Here is a 24,945-nt window from a genome sequence, read left to right as displayed (position 1 = left end):
GTAATTGTTCACTGAAGGGAAAGTGAGATCTGTGTCACAGTGTCACGGAAAGATAAGAAAGATAAATAAGCAACAACCAAATTAGTGTGCGTAGGGCATTAGGCTACAGCTTTCTTTATAAGCCCCTTGGCCAGTGAAACATAAAATAACCCTAAAAAAACCATACCGCCAGCAACCGAGCCTTAAGACCCCGTAGGAGGTTCTACACATGAACATGAACCATTAGCGTTCTTCAGGACAGGTCTCCCCAATCCCTCTTGGACGAGCACCAGGATCACAAAATGTATTAGCGATTAGAAAAGAGAGCTGTAACCAATTAGGGAAGGGAAAGAGAAAAAAGCACCTCTCACCCTCCCTTTAACCCAGGGGTTCTCAAACTGCGGCCCTCCAGCTGCTGCAGGACTACATCTCCCATAATGCTCCTTCAGCTAAGGGGCTGGCTGAGGAGTATGGGAGATGTAGTCCTGCAGCAGCTGGAGGGCCGCAGTTTGAGAACCCCTGCTTTAACCCCTTACAGCTTGCATCGATGTTCCAAAGTCTCCCAATGGAAAAGGGTGATGCTGACAAACCGCTCAGGCCTAGGCCAGCAGCCACGTGCCCCTTCCCAACCGGTCCAGGGACCCCTTTATCTAACCAATGTCCTGTTCCGAAGTTACCCCCCTTCTCTCCCCCCACCCTTGCCTGAACTAATCAACAATCATCAGCAACTTAACAACAAAGAGAGATAACTTAATTAGGAGGAATAATGTCAATCATGAGAAACAATGTAGACGACTGCTTTCCATTGTATGTCTATTTAATCAATAAATGTTTAAGTATACCATACTGTTCTAGACAACCTGCGCACTTAACAAGAGACCCATAGATCTAAGACATATTCATCAAATTTATAATTGCTCTTAATGCCATGCAATCTATTTCAGCATTCTATAAAATTTTCCTTTGTTTCAAATAATTTAAAATGTACTTTATTCTCTCTGCTGATCTGTAATTATGCAACCACCATTATTTATTTTTTAAATAGCAGTCAGCTCCATATAAAACAAAGTTTATGGTGTCTGTCCTCAGATGGGGTGGCAGACATATGACTCACCTGAACAATTTTATCTCATAAAGCCTGCAGATTTTACATATTCCAAACTACGCGCGTTATTTACAGAATTTGAATCGGCGATATTTTGGATACATGAATATCTTCATCATAAACAGATAGGACGGACGAGAGAAAGAAAGAAAGAAGCCTTTCTTTCATTCGATCTTTCTCTTGTTCTTTTATTCTCTCGTTCTTTCTCTTGTTTGTTCTTTCGTTCGTCTTTTCTCTCGTCTGTTCTTTCTTTCGTTCGGTCTTTCTCTTGGTCTTTTTTTCTCGTTCTTTCTTTCTCTCTTTTGTTCTTTCATACGTTTTTTCTCGTGTTTGTTCTTTCTCTCGTTCTCTCTTCTATTTGTTAATTAGACCCCTTTTTAAACGTGCCTAACCAGGCATAGCCCCCATTATATCAAAGCACAAACTGAGACCACATGAGAAGCAAAACCAGTAGTTTAGAGAACACCTTCTACCAAAATGCAGCTAATTTAAAGAAAGGTGCTATAATGCCTTATTATTTCTTTAATGCTAGTTCAGATCAGTCATAGAACCTACAAGAATGAACATTTGCCATCAATTAAATCAATTGAAGAATATTTACCGTATATTGAGATTATTGGTGAAAGATGAAGGTGATAATAGAGTAATATAGATACATTTAATAAATGATAGCGTATAATGGGTGATAATCATGTATTTTCTTTTGTTTATTAGCTTGCTGTATTGTTGTATGCATATTAGTTTATTAAAGATACAGAACACGGTAGGGTTTTTCTAAAAGCCTTTTTTTTTCTTTTTTTCCGAGGCTTTCATGGCTAATTAAAGAGGTGGTTGCTAAGAGAAGAGATGACAAGTGGCATCACTGTATTTCTCATGTACTTTTCTATTTTCCTACCTTCTAACACTCAGGTTCTGGACCAACGCTCAGATAGACGGAGTAATCATTGTACAATGGCAGCCCTTGAGAATACTTCTCTTCGAGGCATCCAGACTGAAGAAGGAGAAGCAACTCCAGAAGATGACCAAAAGTGGGACACGAAGGCAGGACCCAAGCCGGGACAACATACTATGCTGGGAAAAGCACATGAGTTTTTTCAGATATGTGACATAGAAGACAAAGGCTTTATCACGCGAAGAGATATGCAGGTACTGTTGTCCGATCAACATAGACTTACCAAGTTGGCACTCAATAGAACACTTAGAGGTTAACGTATATCACAAAGAATGATGGTAATTAACAAACATCTGAAGTCTCTGCTTGAACACAGGTGACTTATTTCATAATATCACTACCTTCTGACAAGTCATGGTTTTTAGGACCATTTTCATGCCACCTTAAGTGAGTCACCACAATAAAATCTTCCGAATGCCCTATTAAATGGTCAATATTTGATTTATTTTGATTGTCTTTTTTTTGCCGGCTAAAACAAAAGACAAACTTCAGGACTTTGTAATTAAAATTAGATTTTTATTTAATATATTATATTACTTTTCAGTTTTTTAAGCTTGGATTGTTTAGCTAGACAGTATAAAGGATCTTTTACTTTGATATATTATTTAAACATAAATAATTTTATAACATTTTACACAAACCCTTTTTATAATTTTTTTTTATTTTATATGATTATATTTCAATATTATTATGTAAACAGGATTTTATTGTAGAATTAATTTAATTACATTTTTTCCAACAAATAATGCCTCCAAGAGGCATACAAATTATTTTATCTGTAAACTGTCAATTAAATTCATCATTTAAGTTATTAAGGGTCAGATTTTCATTTCTGCTGCTAAATAGTTATATGAAAAATGTCGAAATGGCAGTGAAAATCCTTAAAAATGAATTATTTCACAGATCCCACAGGTATTCATATGCCTTGGGAAGCTACATTTTGTTTCTAAGGTTACATTAGGCAACCTTAAATTTACAGATTCCTTTGTTTTATCCTCAAAATGTATCCAGCCTTTTGTTTGTATGTAGTGAAGGTCTTAATTTAGTATGCATTTTCTTAGGAAATCTGTGAAATACTCAATGCTGATCAGCAAAAGTCCAATATTTTTTTTTCTCTCTTTACATGAATTTTAATTGTCTAACCGTAGCACAAAAAAGCGAGACACAGTGGCATTTTGGTAGACAAAATTAATGCATTTATAATGTAAGGTTCCGATACTGAATTAATTGCAACATTCCTATTAAGAACACCAGAACCACCACCAATGGGGTGGTCAAAATGGCTAAACCCAGTAGGGCTTTGGTCATTTAGGCAAACTCTGGACTTTCCAAGTGGTATCATCGAGACCTTGCTCCATCTGAACCAAAGTGTGATCATGTTGAGTAACTTGTGACTCTTTGTGACTCTATGGATCTCTACTTTATGGATCTAAACTGGTTTTAAGTGACATATATTCGATTTACCCAACGAAAAATATATTCTTTCAGAGACTTCATGGCGAGTTGCCACTTAGTTTGGAGGAACTGGAGAATGTTTTTGACACTTTGGATGCCGATGGAAATGGTTGTCTCACCTTGGAAGAATTCACTACAGGATTTAGTAAGTTTAATTTGCATTTTAGCTTTCCTGCATATTCTGTTGTTTTGTCTGAGCTTTGCAGTGTGAAGTTTGGTGGTGTAGAACAAAAGTATTTATACGACAAAATATATAATTTTTTCTTTTTTCAGGTCAATTTTTGTACGGAGACCAAATTTCGGCACAGAAGTTTACTTTTGGTGAGCTTGCCGAACAGATAGAATTTGAGAATGCTTATCAGACAAAATGGGAAGAAAGCGCTCAGAAAGCAGAAGATGATGAAAATACTCAGTTCTACAGCTTGATTGACAGTTTAGGGGCAAATAAAGTCTTGGAAGAGTAAGTAAATCAGACATTGGATATCATTTTTTTTTTCGTTTTGTCTTTTTGAAAATACAAAGTACAAGGTTGATGTTCCCATAATGAACCACAGACTGATGACATTTTATAGGACTTTACGTGATGTGGCTACAAATGTGTGTGTTTTTTAAGCTTCATTAATGTTCTGCTCAACTCTAGATGACTCATGCCGTCTTTCCCACCCATCCATCAATAGACCATCTACAGTGTATTTAGTATTAGTTTAATAGGTATTCTTCCGAAAATAAAAAAGCACTTTCCTTAGGGTAGAAGCTGTCCTTCTTCTCCGTGACTCAACGATTCTTGCCACTGATTGGCTACCTGAAGCAGCCAATCAGTGACAGGAAATAGTTGTGATTAAAACCAATGTGCAATGGGTGTCTATACAGTTCTGGAGCTGATTGGATGTATATTACGTGCAAAGAGGGAGGAGGGGCAAATGCAGAATCCTCCCATGCATTATTAAGGGGGACACCACAAGAATTTAAAAGGACCACCTTGCTCTCATATGCATTAAAGTGCATATGATGGTTGGAGTGTTCTTTTAAGGTTTTGTTGAAACATGAACTCCTCGGGTGCCTAGGTAGCCCCAAAAATGTAGGGTCACCATAAAGCAGACTACACACTTTTTTAATGCATCCCCAATTCATGAGTTTAGTAAGCATAACGCTCTGAAATATGCTGGTATTTTTTTAAAAAATGTAATAATAATCAGTCTCCAATTTTGAAATGTAAAGTTTTTCAGAATAAAAAAAAAGCTGGAAAAAATGGGTCACTGGGTTCCAAATAAAAGAATACTTGTTCCTATGTCTAAAAAAAAAGGCAACCCCAAGTCCCATTCTCATTGAAGCCGGAGGATATTTTGTTTCATTTTAACAGGAAAAAAATTCAATGTGATGTATTCTTTCGCAAAAAATGAATAAAAAAACCATACCCACATTGCACCAGTGATAGCAGATGTAGCCCAGGGTAGGATCACAATTAAATACGAGACTATTATCACTTTTTATATTTTCTAAAATTCAGGGTAATTAGGATGTTCTTCAAGATAATCGCATGAATCCCAAAGGCTCAATGGTTCGGGGAAACACACAATGAAACATGCCATTTTTGATCGAAGCAGTGTTTTGTTAGGAGAAGAAATGTTCCAAATCTGCTTGATGAATTGTGGCATTCAAAACCGAGAAGAGCTATAATTAACAACTAATTCAAATTAAGATTTGTCTTTTGTTTGAATTACATGAACGGTAATTATATAAATATTCACTGTATTATATTCTGAAGCTTTAGAGTGGAAATCACAAAAATCGGAATATTTGATGATGTAAAGGCTAATGAGCGCTCACTTTGATCAGCGATTACATCAGAATTAGTTGTACAATTATGTGACTGTACACCTTACATTGTGAGAGTTGATCCTCCGAAAGGTACGACAGATGTCTTTGGGACGAGTTGGGGCGAGTTTTGAAATGGTTAACCTGTTGTGATCAATAACATATCAGCTACTACTAACAGGTCAGTGAGACCACTATGGAGTTCAGAGACCAACTCCCCAATATTTGCCAAAGCAGAAAAAAAATCATACATAGACATAATATTTATAAAACATATGTATTAAAAAAGCAAATAGGACATTTCTTTATTTCTTTTGATTAATGCATAAATTGTGATAAATTTCAGTAGAGTCAGGCCAAGTTGACCTTGATTCATTTCATGGACAATCTGGTTCCTTTCACAGACAAACCTGTTATGGTTCTGTATTTGTTTTTTTTTAAATACAGCAATATATCTTCTTGTAAACCATATAAAGCTTCAGGGGTGTTAGTCAGATTCTACTGTACATGGAACATCAGGGACCAAGAGAGAAAGTCTACTGCGGTCCTACGCTGGGTGACCTGGTTCCTTTTACTTAAGAAAATCAGATCATAGCTGTTTTTAAGGAAAACAACGATATTTCCAGCTGTAACATAATTGCAAAATCAATTAGCCTTTTAAACTTAAAGTTGGATCAGCGAACACAACGTGCCATTGGAACACGGGAGTGATGGGAGTGATAAAGGGCCATTGGAACACAGGAGTCATGGAGTGATAAAGGGCCATTGGAACACAGGAGTGATGGGAGTGCTAAAGGGCCATTGGAACACAGGAGTGATGGGAGTGATAAAGGGCCATTGGAACACAGGAGTGATGGGAGTGCTAAAGGGCCATTGGAACACAGGAGTGATGGGAGTGATAAAGGGCCATTGGAACACAGGCGTGATGGGAGTGATAAAGGACCATTGGAACACAGGAGTGATGGGAGTGATAAAGGGCCATTGGAACACAGGAGTGATGGGAGTGATAAAGGGCTATTGGAGCACAGGAAGTGATGGGAGTGATAAAGGGCCATTGGAGCATGGGAATGATGGGAGTGATAAAGGGCCTCTTTCTAAGTGACCCCAAACTTTTGAACAGTAGTGTATATTTGTATACTTTGTTAAGTCCTTCCATTTGGGGGTCACAGTTCGTACCCACCTGTACTTATCTGACATTCACAAAACAAAAAAAAGGTGTTTATCTAAAATTAGTAAATAATAATAAAAAACATAACTTCTGTTTTCATCAATTATTTTTTATCATGTTCACCAGCAATAATCTTTCATTCTTTTTTTTCCCCAATAATCCTCAATAGGTATCAAATTTTCATCGTAGGTTACTTGGCATCTTTATTTATCGTTTACAAAATTCCTGCTAATGAGAACATGCTCTTTGCCATTGATTGCTATCATTCTAATTAGTAGAAATATCATTATAAACTGTAAATAACGAGAATGTTGTTGTGTTACTAAGAGGACCCCATGACATCAGAAGTCTAGAGTGATGTATTATAAACACACTCAATGGTTCAAGAAGATAAGAAGTGTTAACCTTGTTTATTTTTCCAGAGCCGTCTGCAATCTTCCGTATCTTAATTAATGTCTTTATTAATATATTCGTACCCCTCCAATATGTAAATGTAACAAAACGTCAGAACATTGAAATTGCAGACCTACAGCAAGAATATAATTTCTAAAATGTTAGGCAAGGCATATATTCGCAGAAATCCAAAATACTCAACAAATCTATCCGCAATATTTTGCAGGAGGTTTTTATAGTCAAAACAGTGGCCTAAATATTAGTCATTTTTAACTGCCTGTGAGATAGATAACTCAGTATTAAATATATCAGTAGTAAATATTCTTGGAATGGACTCAAATAGTTTAAGGTCCCGTATCAGAGAATAGACAAATCAAGTATTTATATATATATATATATATATATATTTATATAATAAAAACATATTAGATGTAAGTATGCGCTGTGTACAGTAATAATGTTAATGTCTACAAAAACATTGTTTTATCTCATTTTGTTGGAATAAACTTCCTTTATCTGGAGACCTGGAGGCGGCCATTGTTATCGGTCATGTGATATTTTGAGTGACTTTCCCAGCTCAAACACCACACTGAGCTGATATGGCAATGCTAATGAAGTCTGTTCCTCTATAGACTTTCATTAGTCTCAAGGTCAGAGTGTCAGACTCGGTGATTAAGACCGAGTCATTCTATTGTTTGTCACAAACAGTATGATAAAGAGTCAGGGTGTTTGTCTAGTAGATTGGGCCAAGATAACAGAGCAACAACACATACAAATGGCTCATATTCAGCTGTCTGAAAACTTGCTGGCACAGCCTCCACAGAGGGCATTATTATATATTAAACGAATAAAAGCCAATTTGGTGAAAGCTGAGACCTTTATTAGCTAACTATAGAATGCAAGCTTTTGAAACTATCTAGGTCTCTTCTTCAGATATATGATAATCTATGACATAGGCATCATATGTCTGAAGAAGAGACCAAAATAGCCTGGGTATCAAATTTGCTCTCATAGTGCCGGCATATGACATCATATTCCAGTGCTCTGCAATGACGATGGTGGCCGTGGAGGGGTCCCTGGGTGAGGCCTAGGGGAACACCCAAGATTCATACGCTCTTGTAGACAGATACCAGAAACCTTGGTCTCAATCGCATTAGAAACCATTGTCTATTAGCTTGGCCTAGCTCACCCAGCCAGATGCCTAAATCGGACCTTTTTTTTTCTTACCAAAAAAACTTGACTGATCTGCTACCAAAAAAAGGAAAAAAAAATAAAAATTTACGTACTTGCTAGTTTTTAATCTTATTAATACTGTTGAATGCTGAATTTTTCATTGCAGTATATAGACTATAGAATCAACAGTGTGAAGGAAATGAACTTTTCATGGAAATTCAATCGAATTACCCATTCATAATTTGTGCTTATTTTCAGTGAAATTCACATTAAAAAAATATGGATGGAACTGAAAAAAGACGAACCTCACCTGCTTACAAGTTTTGAAGAATTCTTATTCCGAATTTTTTCCCAACTCCACGAAGCGAATGAAGAGAAGCATGAAATGGAAAACGCTCTCAAGAAGTCGGTTGGGTTCATTCATGTTGTTCTGTGCATTAAAATGATGTGAAATCAATCAATAGATAATACAAAAATCTCTATAGATTGTGTTATCCATTTTCTTGTGAGCACATTTCATGATGAAATGGCCTAGAGGTGCAAAACAGTAGAAGACCTCACTGAAATCTTTATTTTTTGAAATAGGAAGATAGCAACGTACGATGTTGAAATACAGAACTTATATGAGGAGATGGAGCAGCAAATAAAGTCAGAAAAGGAACAGTTCCTGCTAAAAGTAAGTGTTTTTTTTTTTTTTTTTTTAAACAATTATTTTATAGTTTTTATCACAATTACTACCCTGCTATCTTCCTAGCTGATCGCCATCTCTCTGACCAGGAAAATGAGAGAAAGTTCCTCAGTTTCGGTAAAAGATACAAAAATGTGAAAAACTACCAATAAGATAGGGTAAGGGCTGAGACAGATGGTGCAAAAAAAATGGAAGATGAGCTTCAGAACATGAGTAGGAGGAAGTCATCCAACTGGTTTTTGGGAATTTGGACCACTCTTCAATGGGTCCATGATGGACCCATTGAAGAGTGGTCCAAATTCCCAAAAAACAATTGTGATTACAGTGTGATGTAATATTGCTATTGGTGATGACAACGTTTATCAGTCATGTAATTTAGATGGCGCTAGGAACTTATTTGTTTAAATAATGCTTATCATACTAAGTAAAATCTGCAGTCCTTCATTATTAATCCAAACCAAATAAAGCCCAATTTTTTTTTTTTTTAAAGAAATCCAACATACTTACAAGCATTCATTAAAATATTAAGTCTTCCTCCTTTGCTATTATTAATTTGACAATCTTTATGATAAAGGTGAATACATACACGGCACGGAACTATAATAGGTTTATTTTTATACATATTGCATTATAGTTTTAGAGAAACTGGAGAAAAAATCTGTAGGTTTTTTTTTTTTTCATTAGAAGCAAAAATCTATATTTCATAAACAAAATTACTGCCTAATGCATCTGAACAAAAGCATGTGGGCGAAGATTAATTGTGCACCTTTACTTTTTTTATCATCCAGGAAATGCTCCTTAATTGAGTCTTTGTAACAGAAATAAACTACAAATGTCTAAGTCTCAGAAAATCTAGCTCTTAACCCTTTAATGACAAAGCCCGTACATGTACGGGCTCAAATTGCATTGTTTTCAATGGGTTTTGGGGCTGCCCATTGTCCTTAAGGGGTTAAAAACAGCAATGTTTTTGTGTGGCAGGCTTGAAAGGCTTTTAGTGGCAGCTAAGGACGCACAATGGAACAGCCTCTTTAATACTGTGTATGTAGGAGTAAATGGGTTGATCGACCACTGCTTTAATTACATTATTGTTTGAAACATATGGGAATATAGATCAAATTTTCTAAATCTTGTATTAAGTTAAAATGTTCTACTAAGGTTTTAATAAGCTATAGGTAACGTCTGTCCCAAATACTGCACAGAATCCTGTTGAGTTTACTAAACTTGATCTTAGCATGAAGAGTATTCCATGGGGTAGTTTGTGAGCCTCCAGGGAGAACCTACAGTACACAGAAGGACCATACGTACCTTGTTTGGGACTCGCCAACAAGATCTTATTTAGGTTTCATAAGTTTTATTGTTGAACAAAATAGGAGCATTCACACAGTCCTGAAGAAGCTGTGGTTATTCATCATGGCTGTCCCATGCATGGGCAGGGGTTCAAGTAGATACTTGGTGCAGTGTAGGTCATGAATGGTTATATCTAATAGACTTGGGCACCAGGGGGCTCTTCGTCTTCGTGCTCGTCTTCGTCAAAAAAAAAATCTTCGTATTCCGCGAATATTCGCCCGTTCCTGTCTTCTCTTCGGGCGAATATTCGTTTTTTCTTCGTTTTTTCCGGTTAAGGGGTTAATACGGGGTTAACGCATACCGCAGCAGCTCTGCTGCAACTCTATTGGTCGCCAGCAGGGGGCCTCCTGCTGGGGACCAATGAGCTCACTACCATATATAGCTAATATATTCTCGGGCAGAATATTATGCTACTCAGAGTAAAACCAACAGAGGGCAGCATTCTGTCCGAAGATATATTAGCCATATGTGGCAGTGTGTTCATTTTCATCTATTAATTATTTAAATAAAATATATCCCCATGATCCGCTGGTCTCACCGCTGCAACAGTTTAATGTCCGCACTCGCAGACATTAATTCTGTCGAACTTGCAAACTCTTTTTTTCTATTTATTTTGGGGGTTTTTTTGTATTAAACCATTACACGAAAGGATCATGGGAATGTATTTTATTTGAATAAATGCAAATGAGCACACTGCCACATATGGCTAATATATGTTCGGACAGAATGCTGCCCTCTGTTGGTTTTACATTAAGTAGCATAATAACTGGATTTCTTTCAAGCATATGGAACAACGCTACTTAATGTAAAACCAACAGAGGGCAGCATTCTGTCCGAACATAAATTAGCCATATGTCTTCGGACAGAATGCTGCCCTCTGTTGGTTTTACATTAAGTAGCATTGTTCCATATGCTTGAAAGAAATCCAAAGTTATTATGCAACTTAATGTAAAACCAACAGAGGGCAGCATTCTGTCCGAACATATATTAGCCATCTGTGGCAGTGAGCTCATTTGCATTTATTCAAATAAAATACATTCCCATGATGCTTTAGTCTAACAGTTTAATACAAAAAACCCCCAAAATAAATAGAAAAAAAGAGTTTTCAAGTTCGACAGAATTAATGTCCGCGAGTGCGGACATTTAACTGTTGCAGCGGGGAGACCAGCAGATCATGGGGATATATTTTATTTAAATAATTAATAAATGAAAATGAACACACTGCCACATATGGCTAATATATCTTCGGACAGAATGCTGCCCTCTGTTGGTTTTACACTGAGTAGCATAATAGCCCTTTACCCTACGGATTTCTGCTCCCGTTATCCAACGCAGCATCGCAGGGGTTAACGGGAGCGGAAATCAGGAGTTAAAAAGGCCGTGCGTGTGAGCCCTATTGGTCACCTGCAGGGTCTTCCTGTGGCATCAACCAATTGGTTGATGCCAGAGGAAGACCCTGCAGGTGACCAATAGGCTCCCTCACACTGCCCTGTAACCCCTGATGACGAACCTGCGGATTTCCACTTCAGTCAACTCCCGCGATGCTGTGAAGATAAGGTAAGTTAGATGGGGAAGGGACCGGGGAGAATAGTAGACGAAGGCGAAGATTCTTCGTGTGTGAGTCTTCGTCTTCGCCTACGTTTTACCGGCACTGTCTTCTCTTCTTCATGTCTTCGGAACGAACACGAAAACGCACTCTTCGTGTTCGTTTTCATGTTCGCCCGAAGACGAATGCACAAGTCTAATATCTAAGTAGAGAGTCGGGAAAAGGTGACGGTGAGTGGGTGGAAACGCAAGCACAACAATGATAATCTGCAAATTCTGGAAATCTTTATTTATTTGCTAATTCTGAAGTTTGTAAGTGAGGTTTCTGGAGAGCTGCAGTTTTGACTCATTGGGAACCCCACACCAACCCCATGAATTTCTCTTGAAAGAAGTTCTGACCTGGACCTTCAAAATCCGGAGTCACTGATGTTTGTCTCCTTTGGTCCAAATAAAATGAAAATAAAATGGGACAACTCAGCTTCAGTGAACTGACGCGTTCATTCCACCACGTGGCAAAGTTTTGATCCAACTACAGGATCTTTTTCAAGCCATAAAAGTTTTTTGGTCCAAATAGGTTTCTGAGTAACACATCTTTCTACAGTAGTGTGATAAGATAATTGACAGACATCAAAAAACACTAAAAATATATATTTTTTATGTTTGCCTGTAACATGTATTACATTTTTTTAGTCAAAGAGTGCAATTACATTTTTTTACATTTTCAACATAAAAACTACAATTATCTTTTTGTATTTTTTTCCTCGTTGTGATTCTTGTAGGACACAGAAAGGTATCAATCACGCAGCCAGGACCTTGAGCAAAAACTTGCATCGAAAGAACAAGAATTAGAACAAATCTTCAACAAGCAGAAGAGGGTATATTTTTATTTACTGTTCTTTTACGGCTGCTTTGATGTATCTCCATAATCTATTTGTTGCCTTTGAGTGGTTATGTTCCGGTTTTTCCCCCATAACTGATTGTATTATTTATCTCCGAGGCATTAAGTATTCTTGACAAACCTCTTTGATGTATCAGAGAAAGACGCTAGGAATATAAAGTGTATCGCTACAATTTTTTTCGATGTTTATGCAAATGCAGCTGTTCTTTTTTAAATAGCGTTCTTTGATAAGATGGCATTTTAAAGCTCAGTGCAATAAAGCAGCTCCAGCAATTAGGGACTATTACATAATTTCATAAAATTGTCTCAATGTGGGTTTTTTTTCTTGCATGCACTTAATTTATGATGGCCTATTAGGGAACAGAACAAAATAATTAGGGGTTGTTATTTTACCAAAAAGTCATACTTAGGTTATTTATTCACCAGCTACTTTCCAAACAAAAAGTCCAAAAAAGAGGCCAATACAATTCATACATAAGCTACTTTGGTTTTTAACCCATTGAACCATGTGAAAAAAGTACACCCTCTATAATTTTACATATCAGGGCATAATAACAATCATCTGTTCCTTAGCAGGTCTAAAAATTAAGTAAATACAACCTCAGATGACATATTACACCGTGTCATGGTTTATTCAACAAAAATAAAGCCAAAATGGAGAAGCCATGTGTGAAAAACTAAGTACACCTTATGATTCAATAGCTTATAGAACCGCCTTTAGCAGCAATAACCATTTTCTTTATGACTTTATCAATTTTTCACATCATTTTGGAGGAATTTTGATCTTTACAACATTGCTTCAATTCATTGAAATTTGAGGGTATTTGTTTATGCATCGCTCTCTTAAGGTCCCGCCACAGCATATTATTCGAGTTGAAGTCTGGACTTTCACTGGGCCATTGCCAAACCTTGATTCTTTTTCAGCCATTCTGTTGTAGACTTGCTGGTGTCCTTGGCATCGTTTATGATTTTTGGTATAAGAAAAAGGCAGATTTTCCAATTATAATTATTATATTATTTTTAATGAAAGTGTTCCTTTAAGTATTGTCATGGCATAGAAATATTTACAGATACATGTATGTATTTAAAAAAAGAAAGAACATTAAAAGAACATTGTTAAATAAAAAAAATCACTACAAAATGCATTTTTGTGTAAGTTGCAAAGATATCTTTCATATGAAGATGTTCTATTGGTAACCGATAATGTTTCTCATAGCCTTTCTTAAACGTAGATATCAATGACTGTTTTTCAGCTGGAGACCCAATGCATGGAACTGAATAACGATAAACATGAAACAAAAGCAGAAAATGAAAAGTTGAAGCTAACCAATAAGGAGATGAGAAGAGAACTCGAGAGAACGTCTCAAGAGTTATTAACGGCGCAGAGACAGCTGAAGTTCCTGCAGGAGGAAGCCTCCCAGCTCCACGAAGAGAGAGAAATGTATATCAGTTATCTATAGTAAATATCATAATTAATAATTACCACTGACGTTACCATTTTTTACATTTCCAGACTTATACACAGTATAATAAAATAAATAGACACTGTAGTATTGCTAATATTTTTCCTTTTTTTTCCAGGGAAGTATACCGGGTGACAGAGAGCTTGCAGCGTGAACGGATGGCTCTGTTGAAACAGCTTGATCTGTTAAGGTAACTATATGGATTAGTAAATGTATATAAACTAATATATAAAAGCGTGGGTTGGCTGCAGTAAGTCCATGTTGATTGTGAGACCTTAAAGTGCAGATGACCTTTTCATAAGTGTGGTATAGAACAAGCTTCTATGGCAAAGAAAATCTATGGGGGAGAGATGCTCTTCCTACCACCACTTTGACCATTCACCCAACCCAACTCACATGACCTAGAGTGTGACATCTTCCTTTATATGCGTATTTTTTTTTTTTTTTGGCTATGTGTTTTGTTTTCGGCAAATCTGCGGCAGATCTGGTGCTGCAACATGCTGGATATGCCCCGCTTCATGGTGCGTGAGCATGAAAGTATAACCACACGTATCCAGTCGTTGGCCAAACTGGAGCAACATACGCACAGAACTGTAAACACATTTTAGACTTGGGAACTGGATGTATTGGTTTGTTTACAATTTTGTAATAACCTGAACATATTGAAATCGATGTTGCTTTTAAATAACTCATACAAATTGACTGTTTAGGGAAATGAATAAACACCTGCGAGATGAACGTGACAGTTTTTTGCAGGTAAAATATTTTCATTATCTTTATTTGAATAGTAATTAAGACACCAAATCAGAGCCTTAAGCACAAGTTCTTTTCGTGAATGGCTTGGTCTTTAGAAGGACATGCGTAGGCTCGGTAAACGTACAGAGACATAATTGTTCTTTTAAGCTATTTTAATAACATTTGATCTGATATTACATGTGCCTTGTGCTTAGAGCGTAACATTTTCCAGCATGCGTCTGACCTCGGCTCTCTGGTTCCTGCACCATTCTGTATCTTTTCCTATCCTGTTGTTGAAGTGGAGCAGAAATCAGGGGATAGGAGTGAGAATTTAGTTTTATTTAACATTACTGGTTATTCTTCATTCTTATAATAAGTTTAATGTTTTATCAGTTTATTTGAATAACATTATTTTTCTATAGATAAAAAGTTAGTTTTAATAAACCTTTTTTTTTTATACCCAAAGTTACCATGGCCATAGTTCCAACTAAAAAATGTACTTAATATTAATATGTATTGTATTGTATTTGTTTATGGTTCTTATAATTTGTACCAGGGAATTTGAAAAAACAACGATGCTAATAACTATGACAACCGTATATGTGGTTTTTTTTTTTGGTTTTTTTTAAAGAAATCCAAGGGAAATATCACATCAACGCTGCGGAATCAAAGATCAGGATCCATAGTTGGCAAATATTTTGACAGGAAGCAGTCAGTAAAAAGGTGAATAACATAGAGCTTAAAATAAAGATTCATAATGTTTTTTTTTTAAATAAATTTGTCATGCATAAAATATCTTGCTTAGTAAAATTTGCAGCTTTTTATCTAAATTTATGTTTTTACCAAACCAAGTGGCACTATGAAAAACAAAAATACAGTATCATATATTATACATTTCTGTTTCATGGTTTGGTTATAAAAGCACCAAGGCTCAAGATCCCTTCTGACTAACTGCTTTATATTATTAACAAAAAATTAGGTAAGATCTTTTTTCTAGCTTTATGCCCAAACATTAAAGCTTGTGGAAAACAGCGCAGTGTGAATGGGCAGTTTTGTGTAAGGGCAGTGTATGCGTATATATATGTGTGTGTATGGGCAGGTGTGTGTAAGCCAGTGTATGTGTATATGTGTGTTAATGGGCAAGTATGTGTAAAGGCAGTGTGTATGGGCAGCCGTGTGTAAGTGCAATGTATGTGTTTATGCGTGTTAATGGGCAGGTGTGTGTAAAGGCAGTGTGTATGGGCAGGTGTGTGTAAGGGTGGTGTATGTGTAAAAGTGTGTTTATGGGCAGGTGTGTGTAAAGGCAGCATGTATAAGCAGTGTATGTGTATATGTGTGTTTATGGGCAAATGTGTGTAAGGGCAGTGTATGCCAGCTACGGCTCTGGGGCAGTGCATGTACTAATGTTTGCCTAATCTTGCATCACAGGAACTGGGTTTATCCTGGAAAGAATGAGGTTTAACATAAAAATTTGTGAGCGATAGACAAGGAGTAGAAGCTGTAGCCAGGCTAGCCTTAACTGTCCTTCAGGATTTTGGTTCACGCACCTAAACACAAACTTTTCATTATTGGATAACCTACAGATAGAACCGAGCTTGGAAACAATGCTTATTAATTCACAAGGTCTACAGTTAACACTCCTGTATACTAAATAAACCTACTTTATGGTTTTAACATAATGAAATGAGATCTTATCTATCCTTGATAAAGCCGTCCATGACAAATCGCTGGGAAGTTCTCATGGGTTTCAATGATTTCATGGGATCTTATGACTAATACGTGCATTTTGGTATATGTATACCTATTCACGCAGATATGCCAATCTAATGTAATTTGTGACTTATAGCGTAAATTTATAGTATTATAATATACTTTTATACCATTGTTGGTGTGCTGCCTTTTCTTTCTTATCTTTTTGAATACATGGATTGCTTACTGGGAGGACAAACCCTTTTAGGTTGCAGCACCATTTTTTCTGTGCATTGACTTGTGCTTTGCCCACTTGAATATTTTATATTGAATTACGTAATAAAATGTGCGAAACCTAAATGTATTGTTATGTTATGTGTATGCCATGAAGACAGACATTTTAACTTCCCGTTCTCAGGATTGGCATATCCTCCCCAATAAATTATCTCTCCCCTAAGTTACTGATTGTTGTTGATTGGTTCAGGCAGCTTTTGTAAGAGTTGATGAGGAGAAGGACAGGAACATTAATGGGATACTACTGGCCCTGCCACATGCCGCCATTGATCTCAGCTTCCATGAGTTGACCTTTTCAACTAATATGTTCCATGCAATCTCTTAAACAAAAGCACAATCTACTAATTGAATGCATCAATTTACTTCTCATGATGGCACTTCCCCTTTAAATGTAAGCAGATTATCATAGTTACATATTGTCCCCAACAAGAAAAAAAATAAAACGATAAACTTTTCATTGGTGCCGACACAAATATACCTAAATTAATGTAAAGGCTTCATAATTGCTCTCTCTAAGGGGATGATTAATGACAACCTTGTTTAAAATGTTAAAGAATATCTAATTTTAGGAATTGCTAAATTAAACTGAATGGATTTTCAAGTGCTGGGTATTTTATTTTTTTTACCATACGTTCTCAGAACAGTTAATTAATTGCTAATTGGAAATACATCTCCAGGGACGCTCTCAATTATTACTACCTTCCAGAAATAATTGAATTTGTTAGATAAAAGCCAGAAAAGGCACGAAGTGGTGAGAACACTTCAGTTACCCAGAACATGTAACATGATGCATTATAAATATTTCAAGGGGGTTTACTAAAATGTTCAAGTGCTAATGAGGTCAAGAGGATGTCAACATGCTCCTAAATTTCTAATCCCGTAAACTGCTTCTTAAAAAAAAGCCAGTTTAGACTCTGGGATTTATTAATCTAATTCTAACTACGATATGGAAATATTTTTAACGGTTAAGAAAATGATTATGCAAACCGTATATAACTTATGTTACTGCAGATCACTTCCTTCCAGGCATTCCTGGGAACTTTCCAAGTTTCACCTGGAGACGTTCTCCAGTTATCCAGGTCGACACCTGAATCCTCCAGTTCACGGGATCAGGGTCCTGAAACGCCCCCACACCCCGCCCATTTCCCCTTTAAATGGAGGTGTTTCCCACGATATATGATGGCAGCGGGAACACCCACTGATGCCAGCAGGACCGCCCACTGACATCAGTCCTGGCCACATCCCTCAAGGGTTGCCTCCGGGTAGCCAGAGCCCACAAGTTCCCGGGAAGTTTCTACTCTCTGATTATATGGGCGCCACTGTGTCCAAATCCACCGACAGATTCCCACTTCTGCCAGTGCCCAGAATCAAAAAAAATGAGAAATTATTATTTTTACATAATTCAAGAATTATTTATGGGAAGGGTTTGGGCTTTGAGTTTGACCAATATTAGGATTGATGCTTCTAATGCTATGTTACAAAAGTATGACATTTACCAGCATATGCAGAGCCAGACTTGGGATAACATGGTGGACTTGGCACTTTAAGGCCAGTGGCCAAGAGCATCCATTTTTATGCCCGTGTAACATGCGGCATATCCAGCCGAATCCAAAATGTTAGTCATTGGATACGTCGCTTGAACTTCTTTTGTGTTTATGGATCTATGTCCTTAATATTTCCATTTTTCCGACTGTTTGATTCATTTTTTTTGTTATGGCACTACTGGAAACCATCAATGCAGGCGCATTTCATCATAACCCAACCTAAGACCACATCTCTGTACAAGTGGCAGTAGAAGGAGGCAGAAAAGATCACAACACCTAATACATTTAGAGCACAAAACATTTCACCATAGTTTGTGAATTTTGAATTAACTGTGCCAAACAAAATGGGTATAAATGTAACTGTGAACATTCTGAGCAAAATTCTTATAGCAATTCTGGCACAACATTTAAAAAGCGATCTTATCACCATAGAACCCATTGAATGTTCCTCATCAGAAGTTCTCTTATTGAAGTTAATATTTTTGTCTTTTTTTTGTCCCTACAGCCAGTCATCTGAGGAGGATGAAGTATTTTCCAAAAAAAGTCCTGTTGGTGTAAATGGGTGTCTATCATCTACTACTGAAAATGACAATGTAGAGGTCAGACACAATACAAATCAACATCTACAAAGGATAATATCAATTGAGGAAGATCCTCTCCCTCAACTTCTTGAAAGCCATCTTGAAAGACCATTACATGACTGGAAAGAAGACAACGAACTTGAACAAAATGCCCCGAATGTATCTGAAAACATCACAAAGGAAGTTGGACTTTCCAGTGAAGAGGTTCCATCTTCTCCAAGGGGACAACCGGTGGGAAAGGAGACTTTTCCAAATGTAAGATGTAATATGTAATATGCAGAACATGCACATTTGTACAGTAGACATTTTCTAGAAGAGAGGTCTTTTCTGTAACCAAGGAATTCTAGTTTTATTTTTTTCTGTCAAGAATACTATTTTTTTCTAAGGGCCCCCTTGTGATAAGTGTTTCCTGGCAGATATCATACACTTTGTACTGCAGTCCTGGAATCTAAGGATGAATGGCCAGATTCTAAGATCATGCAATCTGTAGCATCTTTACTCTTTACCCTTACTTTAGAAGAAGCTGCTGCTCCAGATCAGCAGTGTCCCTCCAGCTTCATAGTCTGTGTTTCCCACATTATTATCATTATTATTTTATTACAGGAGAATGCAATGGAACATTAAAGGGTTAATATTAGGAAGAATCCCAGGGTGAACTTATTTAGACATTTCCCAGGTATAGTAATATCCATATTTAATTTTTTAAGAAGCCAGACTACCAGCAACTGGGGGGGAGGAATGAGAACAAACATCTATTTTAATAATAATTTATAACCCTGTTATAGGCCAGCATACAATTCTAGAAAAATGTTCTATTGCATAGAATTCCAGATGCCAGAAAACAGTTCTCCAGCTGGAAGCGCAGCTTCCAAATTACTCTTGGACCAAGAAACTCGACAAAATTAATCAAATATTAAATAGTCCCATTACATGCACATTTTACTAATTAGTTCACAAAGTCCCATCATATTCTTGTTAAATTGAATGGATTTGGGTTTCTTATAGGCTGTGCATTACAATAAATTATCTTTATTGAGAAATAGTGTAGTTGGGAAATAATTTCTCATTGTCGTCCATCATTTTATTTTTATAACCTATTTGTAAAATCGTATGAAATAAGCTATTAAGGGAGAAATAATTGTAATTGTTTCCCAAAATCCATGTTACTGTACACACCCTAGTGGCAACATGGGTTATTGCAAGTAAAACATATGTTGTATTTAAAATTCAGAATATATTGTATTGTACAAAATGTTGTATTCAAAATATTTAAATCAGAGCAGCCCATAGGGCAATCCTCCCTCCCCCTTCGCTACCCCTCCTCTGATTGATATTGAGAATTATAGATATAGGACATCATATGATGATGATGATGATGATGATGATGACATTGAGGTGGCCATACAATGAGCCATAGCTTTAATAAAATACAAATATTTGAAGCACCTCAACTGAAATCCTCAACAAGGTCTTCAAGATTCCTGAAGAGTCTTTTGGCAAACGCTAGATGTGCATTCTTGCTCTTTCATTTAGTAAAGTAATTTGCATATTTTGAATTTAAAAACCCCACACCTTGTTCCACACCTGGTCCAGTAGATCCTAGGATAGGCACTGTTTTGCACATGCATAAAATAGTAGTGAGGACCAAATGAGAAGGGAGCTTGGCACAGCTAACTCAACATGCCGCTATAGCAATCAATGTTCATCCTTTTATGTCGCCGCTTCCAGATAACCCTGAAACATTTTGTTTAAAGGAGGAACAGGTGTACTCGCCTCCGGATCGGGTTTTCAAAATCGTGATGGTTGGCAACTCGAGCGTTGGAAAGACGTCATTTCTTAGAAGGTTTTGTGAAGACACCTTTTCTCCTGGGACTTCAGCAACTGTAGGTAAGAGTTTGTTCAAAGAATTGCCATCTCTCTATTTATATTAAAAAAAACATTTCTGGGAAAAAAGTTTGAAATAGAATCTCAAAAACCAGCCAAAAGTCTTCAAATGAGAAGTTTAGATCAGAGACTACTCTTATCTCATTAACATCCTGATACATTTTAATGCGTACAAAATAGTCCGACATTGAAAAGGACATTATAATTAAACAACAAAGATCACAGTGTATGTGAAGGTGAGGGCTTGCACTTATTGGCCCGGGGGGCTACACGCTCACACATTCCCTCTCCCGCTAACACACTTGGTCTGGATAAAAACTGGGTGCTTTATATCTTCACACCCTCTGTCACTGCTTACCTCCTACCTGTGAAAACTTTGCTGAATCTTGAGGAGACAAGCTTCAAGAGTGGGGGCTCCAATCTTATTGAGGATCCACTCGAGAAAGTACTAATTGTTGGAATATACTCATGGCAGCCCTAACCCAGCTTGTCACTCCAATAACATAATATATAGAGCTGTCCTGGTCCATGCACTTGAGTCGTCCTCCAATGTCACCCTACATGGGTAAAGTATAGAGGAAGGTTAATAGCACTTTTATCGCTTGGTTTATCTCAAATTGCTACATCAACTGTACTTACCCCTGCAAAAGCTCTGTAGTGTATTCACTAAAGTAGGAGATAACAGGGAAGTTGTGGTCCTTTTTTGTGTTTTAAGACCAATTTGTTATTTCGGTTTGTCTTGCAGGTATTGACTACAGTGTGAAGACGGTAACAGTGGATAATTCTCAAGTCGCGCTGCAACTCTGGGACACAGCTGGACAAGAAAGGTCTTTAATTCAATTCTATTTCATTTGGATTATGGTGTTTAATGACAATCTGGCTGTAATGAAGCGCTCTAAATTATTTTGTATGTACTGTATTTGGACATCATGGAAAATTGATTTTCTCATGTTTGTATGATTACTATAGAATCTATGTATCTATCTATCTATCTATCTATCTATCTATCTATCTATCTATCTATCTATCGTTCTAGATTTCATAAGTTAATATAAGATATTGTGATCTCTTAGGAGTCTTTCCACAATGCTTTGAATGTCAAGTTGACAGTGTGGTCTAGTTGGTTGGGTCATCTCGACATTGGTTAAAACCAACCAAGGTGCCTGTTTACTGAATAAAAATGTATCGGTCAACTTAACCAAAGGATAACTCAACTTAACTGCCAACTCGCAGCTGCTATGGCTAGTAGAACTTGACCGAGAACGCCACTAAACCCAGCAGGGCTCATCGACCTGGCAGAGCTATGTGATGACTTGATTGGCACACTAACGTGACAGACCACTGACTCAATCAACCAAAACGACCAGCAGACATGACAGTCAACTCAACGGCAGTCAAGTTCAGTCTGACAGCTATTCAATATAGTTCCATTGAGTCAAGACAGCCTCAAAAATAATATGGTGGCAACACAACTTGATGCCGCTCAGCTCAACAGAACCTTTTTATGAGAAGATAAATTGCTGTTTGAGTTGTCTGTAGTCAAGTTCTGTTTTAGTGTTACAGTAAGTTAGTTTAGTTAATTCTGTAACTTGTTTAACTGCTTAAACTCTGTTTAACTGACCTGTTCTAATTCTATCATAAGCCAAATTATATGGGGGGTTTGTTTTTCATTCAATCATTAACAATATGTGTTCGTATGTCTCCCCATACAATATTTAAAGTTCTGTTGGTTCTAAAGAACTGTTGGCTCTATAGAATGATAAAACATTTTGCACAATAAAGGCTGTCTTCATAGACCATACGCAAGCTCAGCTGGAAAATCAGTATTTATTACAGGACGATGAAATACGTATACTTGGTGTTTTTTAGGTACCGCAGCATAACCAAACAGTTCTTTAGGAAAGCAGACGGCGTCATTGTAATGTATGATATCACATCCAAGGACTCGTTTACTGCGGTACGGCAATGGCTGAGCAGTGTGGAGGTAAGAAAACGTTTCCTCTAAATGGCTATAAATATAATCGGCTCAATTTCAGTTTATGTTGAGGCAATTATTTACTTGCTGATTTTTTTGGATTATGATTCCAGGCTATTTTAAGGGAGTGCGTCCACAGGTAAGGGCAAGTTGGTGGGACTTGCCCCAGAGGAGAGCGGTGTTCACCTATATTTAGGCTTTTAGGAGAGAAACCGGTTGACTGGTTTATCTGAGAAGAACAAAGACCGTGGGGGAAAGAGTTCTAGGTTGGTTGGGGTGGAAAGGACGTTCTAGAAAGTGGATATAAAAATAGTGAGATAAATCAGAATGAATAAAGGAAAGCACAAAGTTCTAGAATAGGATTATAATGAGATAAAACTATAATCACAGAACAGGATGGCCGGGGCAAAAGAACAAGAGATAAATAAAACGAGGCAGAAGAGACTGAGGAGAGGGACAAGGCGGAATACATAAAGTCGTACTGTGGATCTGGTATTACAGATTTTTCTGCTTATTTCTACAGAAGAATTATTGGTTGGCAGCCTGGTTTTTGCTAAGATTTGTCACATATTCAAGTGGATTTCTATTCTATTTTGCAGGAAGCTGCTGGAGAAAACATACCAATACTGCTCTTGGGTAACAAAGTAGATATTGAAAAAGAACGAGAAGTCCCTTGCGGCTTAGGAGAACATTTAGCTAAGGTACAGTATGCCATAGCCGTATATATATATATATATATACTGTATGCCAGTGAGGTGCATGATCCAGTGACATTATTCTTCAGGAAAAAAGATCTAGAAAGGGACTCGGGTGGGAAAGAGCTACCCCCATTTGGGGCTGGAGTAGAAATGTAACATTCGACTCCGCAAGCTAACAAATCTATCAATTTAGGCTAATAATATTTTTATTTAATAATAAAACAGAAAAAAATATTTTCATGTGTATTAATATAATTGTTTATATTTCTATTATATATATATATATATATATATTCATATTTTGTTTTCTAGGACTACAATTTTATGTTTTATGAAAGCAGTGCCTCTTCAGGACACAATGTAAAGGAATCTGTTGTACATTTAGCAAGGTAAGATGAACTTACCCCATAGGGACATACCTTTTTAGTTAAATATTGGTGTTTAGAAACAAAACATCAGAACCACATTAAGATTGTACAGATTAAAATGCCTGTTTGATGGGCTAGTGTTTTAAGACATTTGTGAGTCTAAATATATTAGCAATTCTAGGGCATTATTTACGGCTCCTTAGACTCACACAGAACCAGAACTATGTCCAATTTACTACCGAGTTTAGTATCTTTTATGTCAGCAGTGTCTATGTCGAGTACTCAAGAGCCAGGAACAAAACAACAGCTTGAAATTCATCAAATTAAATTTGCTGAATTCTTGCCGAATTCTTGGTCGCTCCTATAGCTTAGAGTACGCCCTGTTTTTTAATTCACGCTCTAAGCAAGGATCCATGGTGTGTAAGAGATCACATCCGGACAACGTTGCCAAGTAAATAATGAATTCATTTAAAAAAAACTCTCTCTCTTCATGAATGTGTTTTATGGGTGGACTATACATCTTCCAAAATGATGGGGCTGAAGTTATGGCTGCCCTGCATAGAGTGTCTATGCTGGAGAACCAAAGGAAAACATAATGTTTTTTAATCACCCTCGTCCTTTTTTTAAATTCTTCCAATTTTTACTAAAATAACTTATTTCACTAAACTGTATGTTTGCAGCGGAATTGAGTTTCAACTCACAAGCTTCACCAACCAACCCAAGTGAACTGTGGCATGGAAACAGATTTCAAAGGCTTTTGGCCCATCCAAATAAAATATATATATATATATATATATATATATTTAATTCAATATATCACTTTTTAAAAATTTGAAAAAAAAATATCAGTTATTTATATATTTCTGTGAATTATTTTGGCAGGATTCTAAAGGAACAAGAAGATAAAGTGAAAGAGAAGACCGTCCGTCTACTTGACTCGCCAAAGAAAAATAAATGCTGTTCCAGACAGTAGACCACTTTTTGGCAAAACTTCACACACTACAGGATTTAGACGAGTTTCGATATTTGCACTTTTTTGATAGAGCATAATTTGCCCGTCATGTTACACTACGATAAAAAATAATAGATCTTTGAGACAGTAATTAAATAAAAACATCTCCAGTGGGTGAATATACAGTATTTTTTTTACCCACAGACACCTTTTTTTTATTAAAAATGGATGTGTCATGTTTCTA

The 24,945-nt window shown here is 36.7% G+C and overlaps 1 protein-coding gene across 1 annotated transcript in view; it reads left to right on the top strand.

Annotated features, from left to right (window-relative positions):
- The window catches only part of LOC149287281 (EF-hand calcium-binding domain-containing protein 4B-like), a 43,449-nt gene extending 18,727 nt beyond the window's left edge, over positions 1–24,722 (top strand). The window contains exons 3-19 of the mRNA XM_089493006.1: positions 1,994–2,230; positions 3,525–3,636; positions 3,765–3,951; positions 8,299–8,445; positions 8,626–8,716; positions 12,400–12,495; positions 13,772–13,959; positions 14,100–14,171; positions 14,692–14,737; positions 15,348–15,439; positions 18,749–19,079; positions 20,579–20,711; positions 21,454–21,535; positions 22,578–22,692; positions 23,283–23,384; positions 23,694–23,770; positions 24,632–24,722. Coding sequence (XP_089349132.1) covers positions 1,994–2,230; positions 3,525–3,636; positions 3,765–3,951; positions 8,299–8,445; positions 8,626–8,716; positions 12,400–12,495; positions 13,772–13,959; positions 14,100–14,171; positions 14,692–14,737; positions 15,348–15,439; positions 18,749–19,079; positions 20,579–20,711; positions 21,454–21,535; positions 22,578–22,692; positions 23,283–23,384; positions 23,694–23,770; positions 24,632–24,722 — 2,199 coding nt within the window. The remainder of the gene's footprint in view (positions 1–1,993; positions 2,231–3,524; positions 3,637–3,764; positions 3,952–8,298; positions 8,446–8,625; positions 8,717–12,399; positions 12,496–13,771; positions 13,960–14,099; positions 14,172–14,691; positions 14,738–15,347; positions 15,440–18,748; positions 19,080–20,578; positions 20,712–21,453; positions 21,536–22,577; positions 22,693–23,282; positions 23,385–23,693; positions 23,771–24,631) is intronic.
- Positions 24,723–24,945: the final 223 nt, after the last annotated feature.

The sequence above is a fragment of the Sceloporus occidentalis genome, unplaced genomic scaffold (genome assembly GCF_023333645.1).
Source record: "Sceloporus occidentalis isolate IW3139 unplaced genomic scaffold, rSceOcc1.0.p SCAF_62, whole genome shotgun sequence".
Taxonomy (NCBI): domain Eukaryota; kingdom Metazoa; phylum Chordata; class Lepidosauria; order Squamata; family Phrynosomatidae; genus Sceloporus; species Sceloporus occidentalis.
This window is presented reverse-complemented; position numbering and strand designations above follow the sequence as displayed.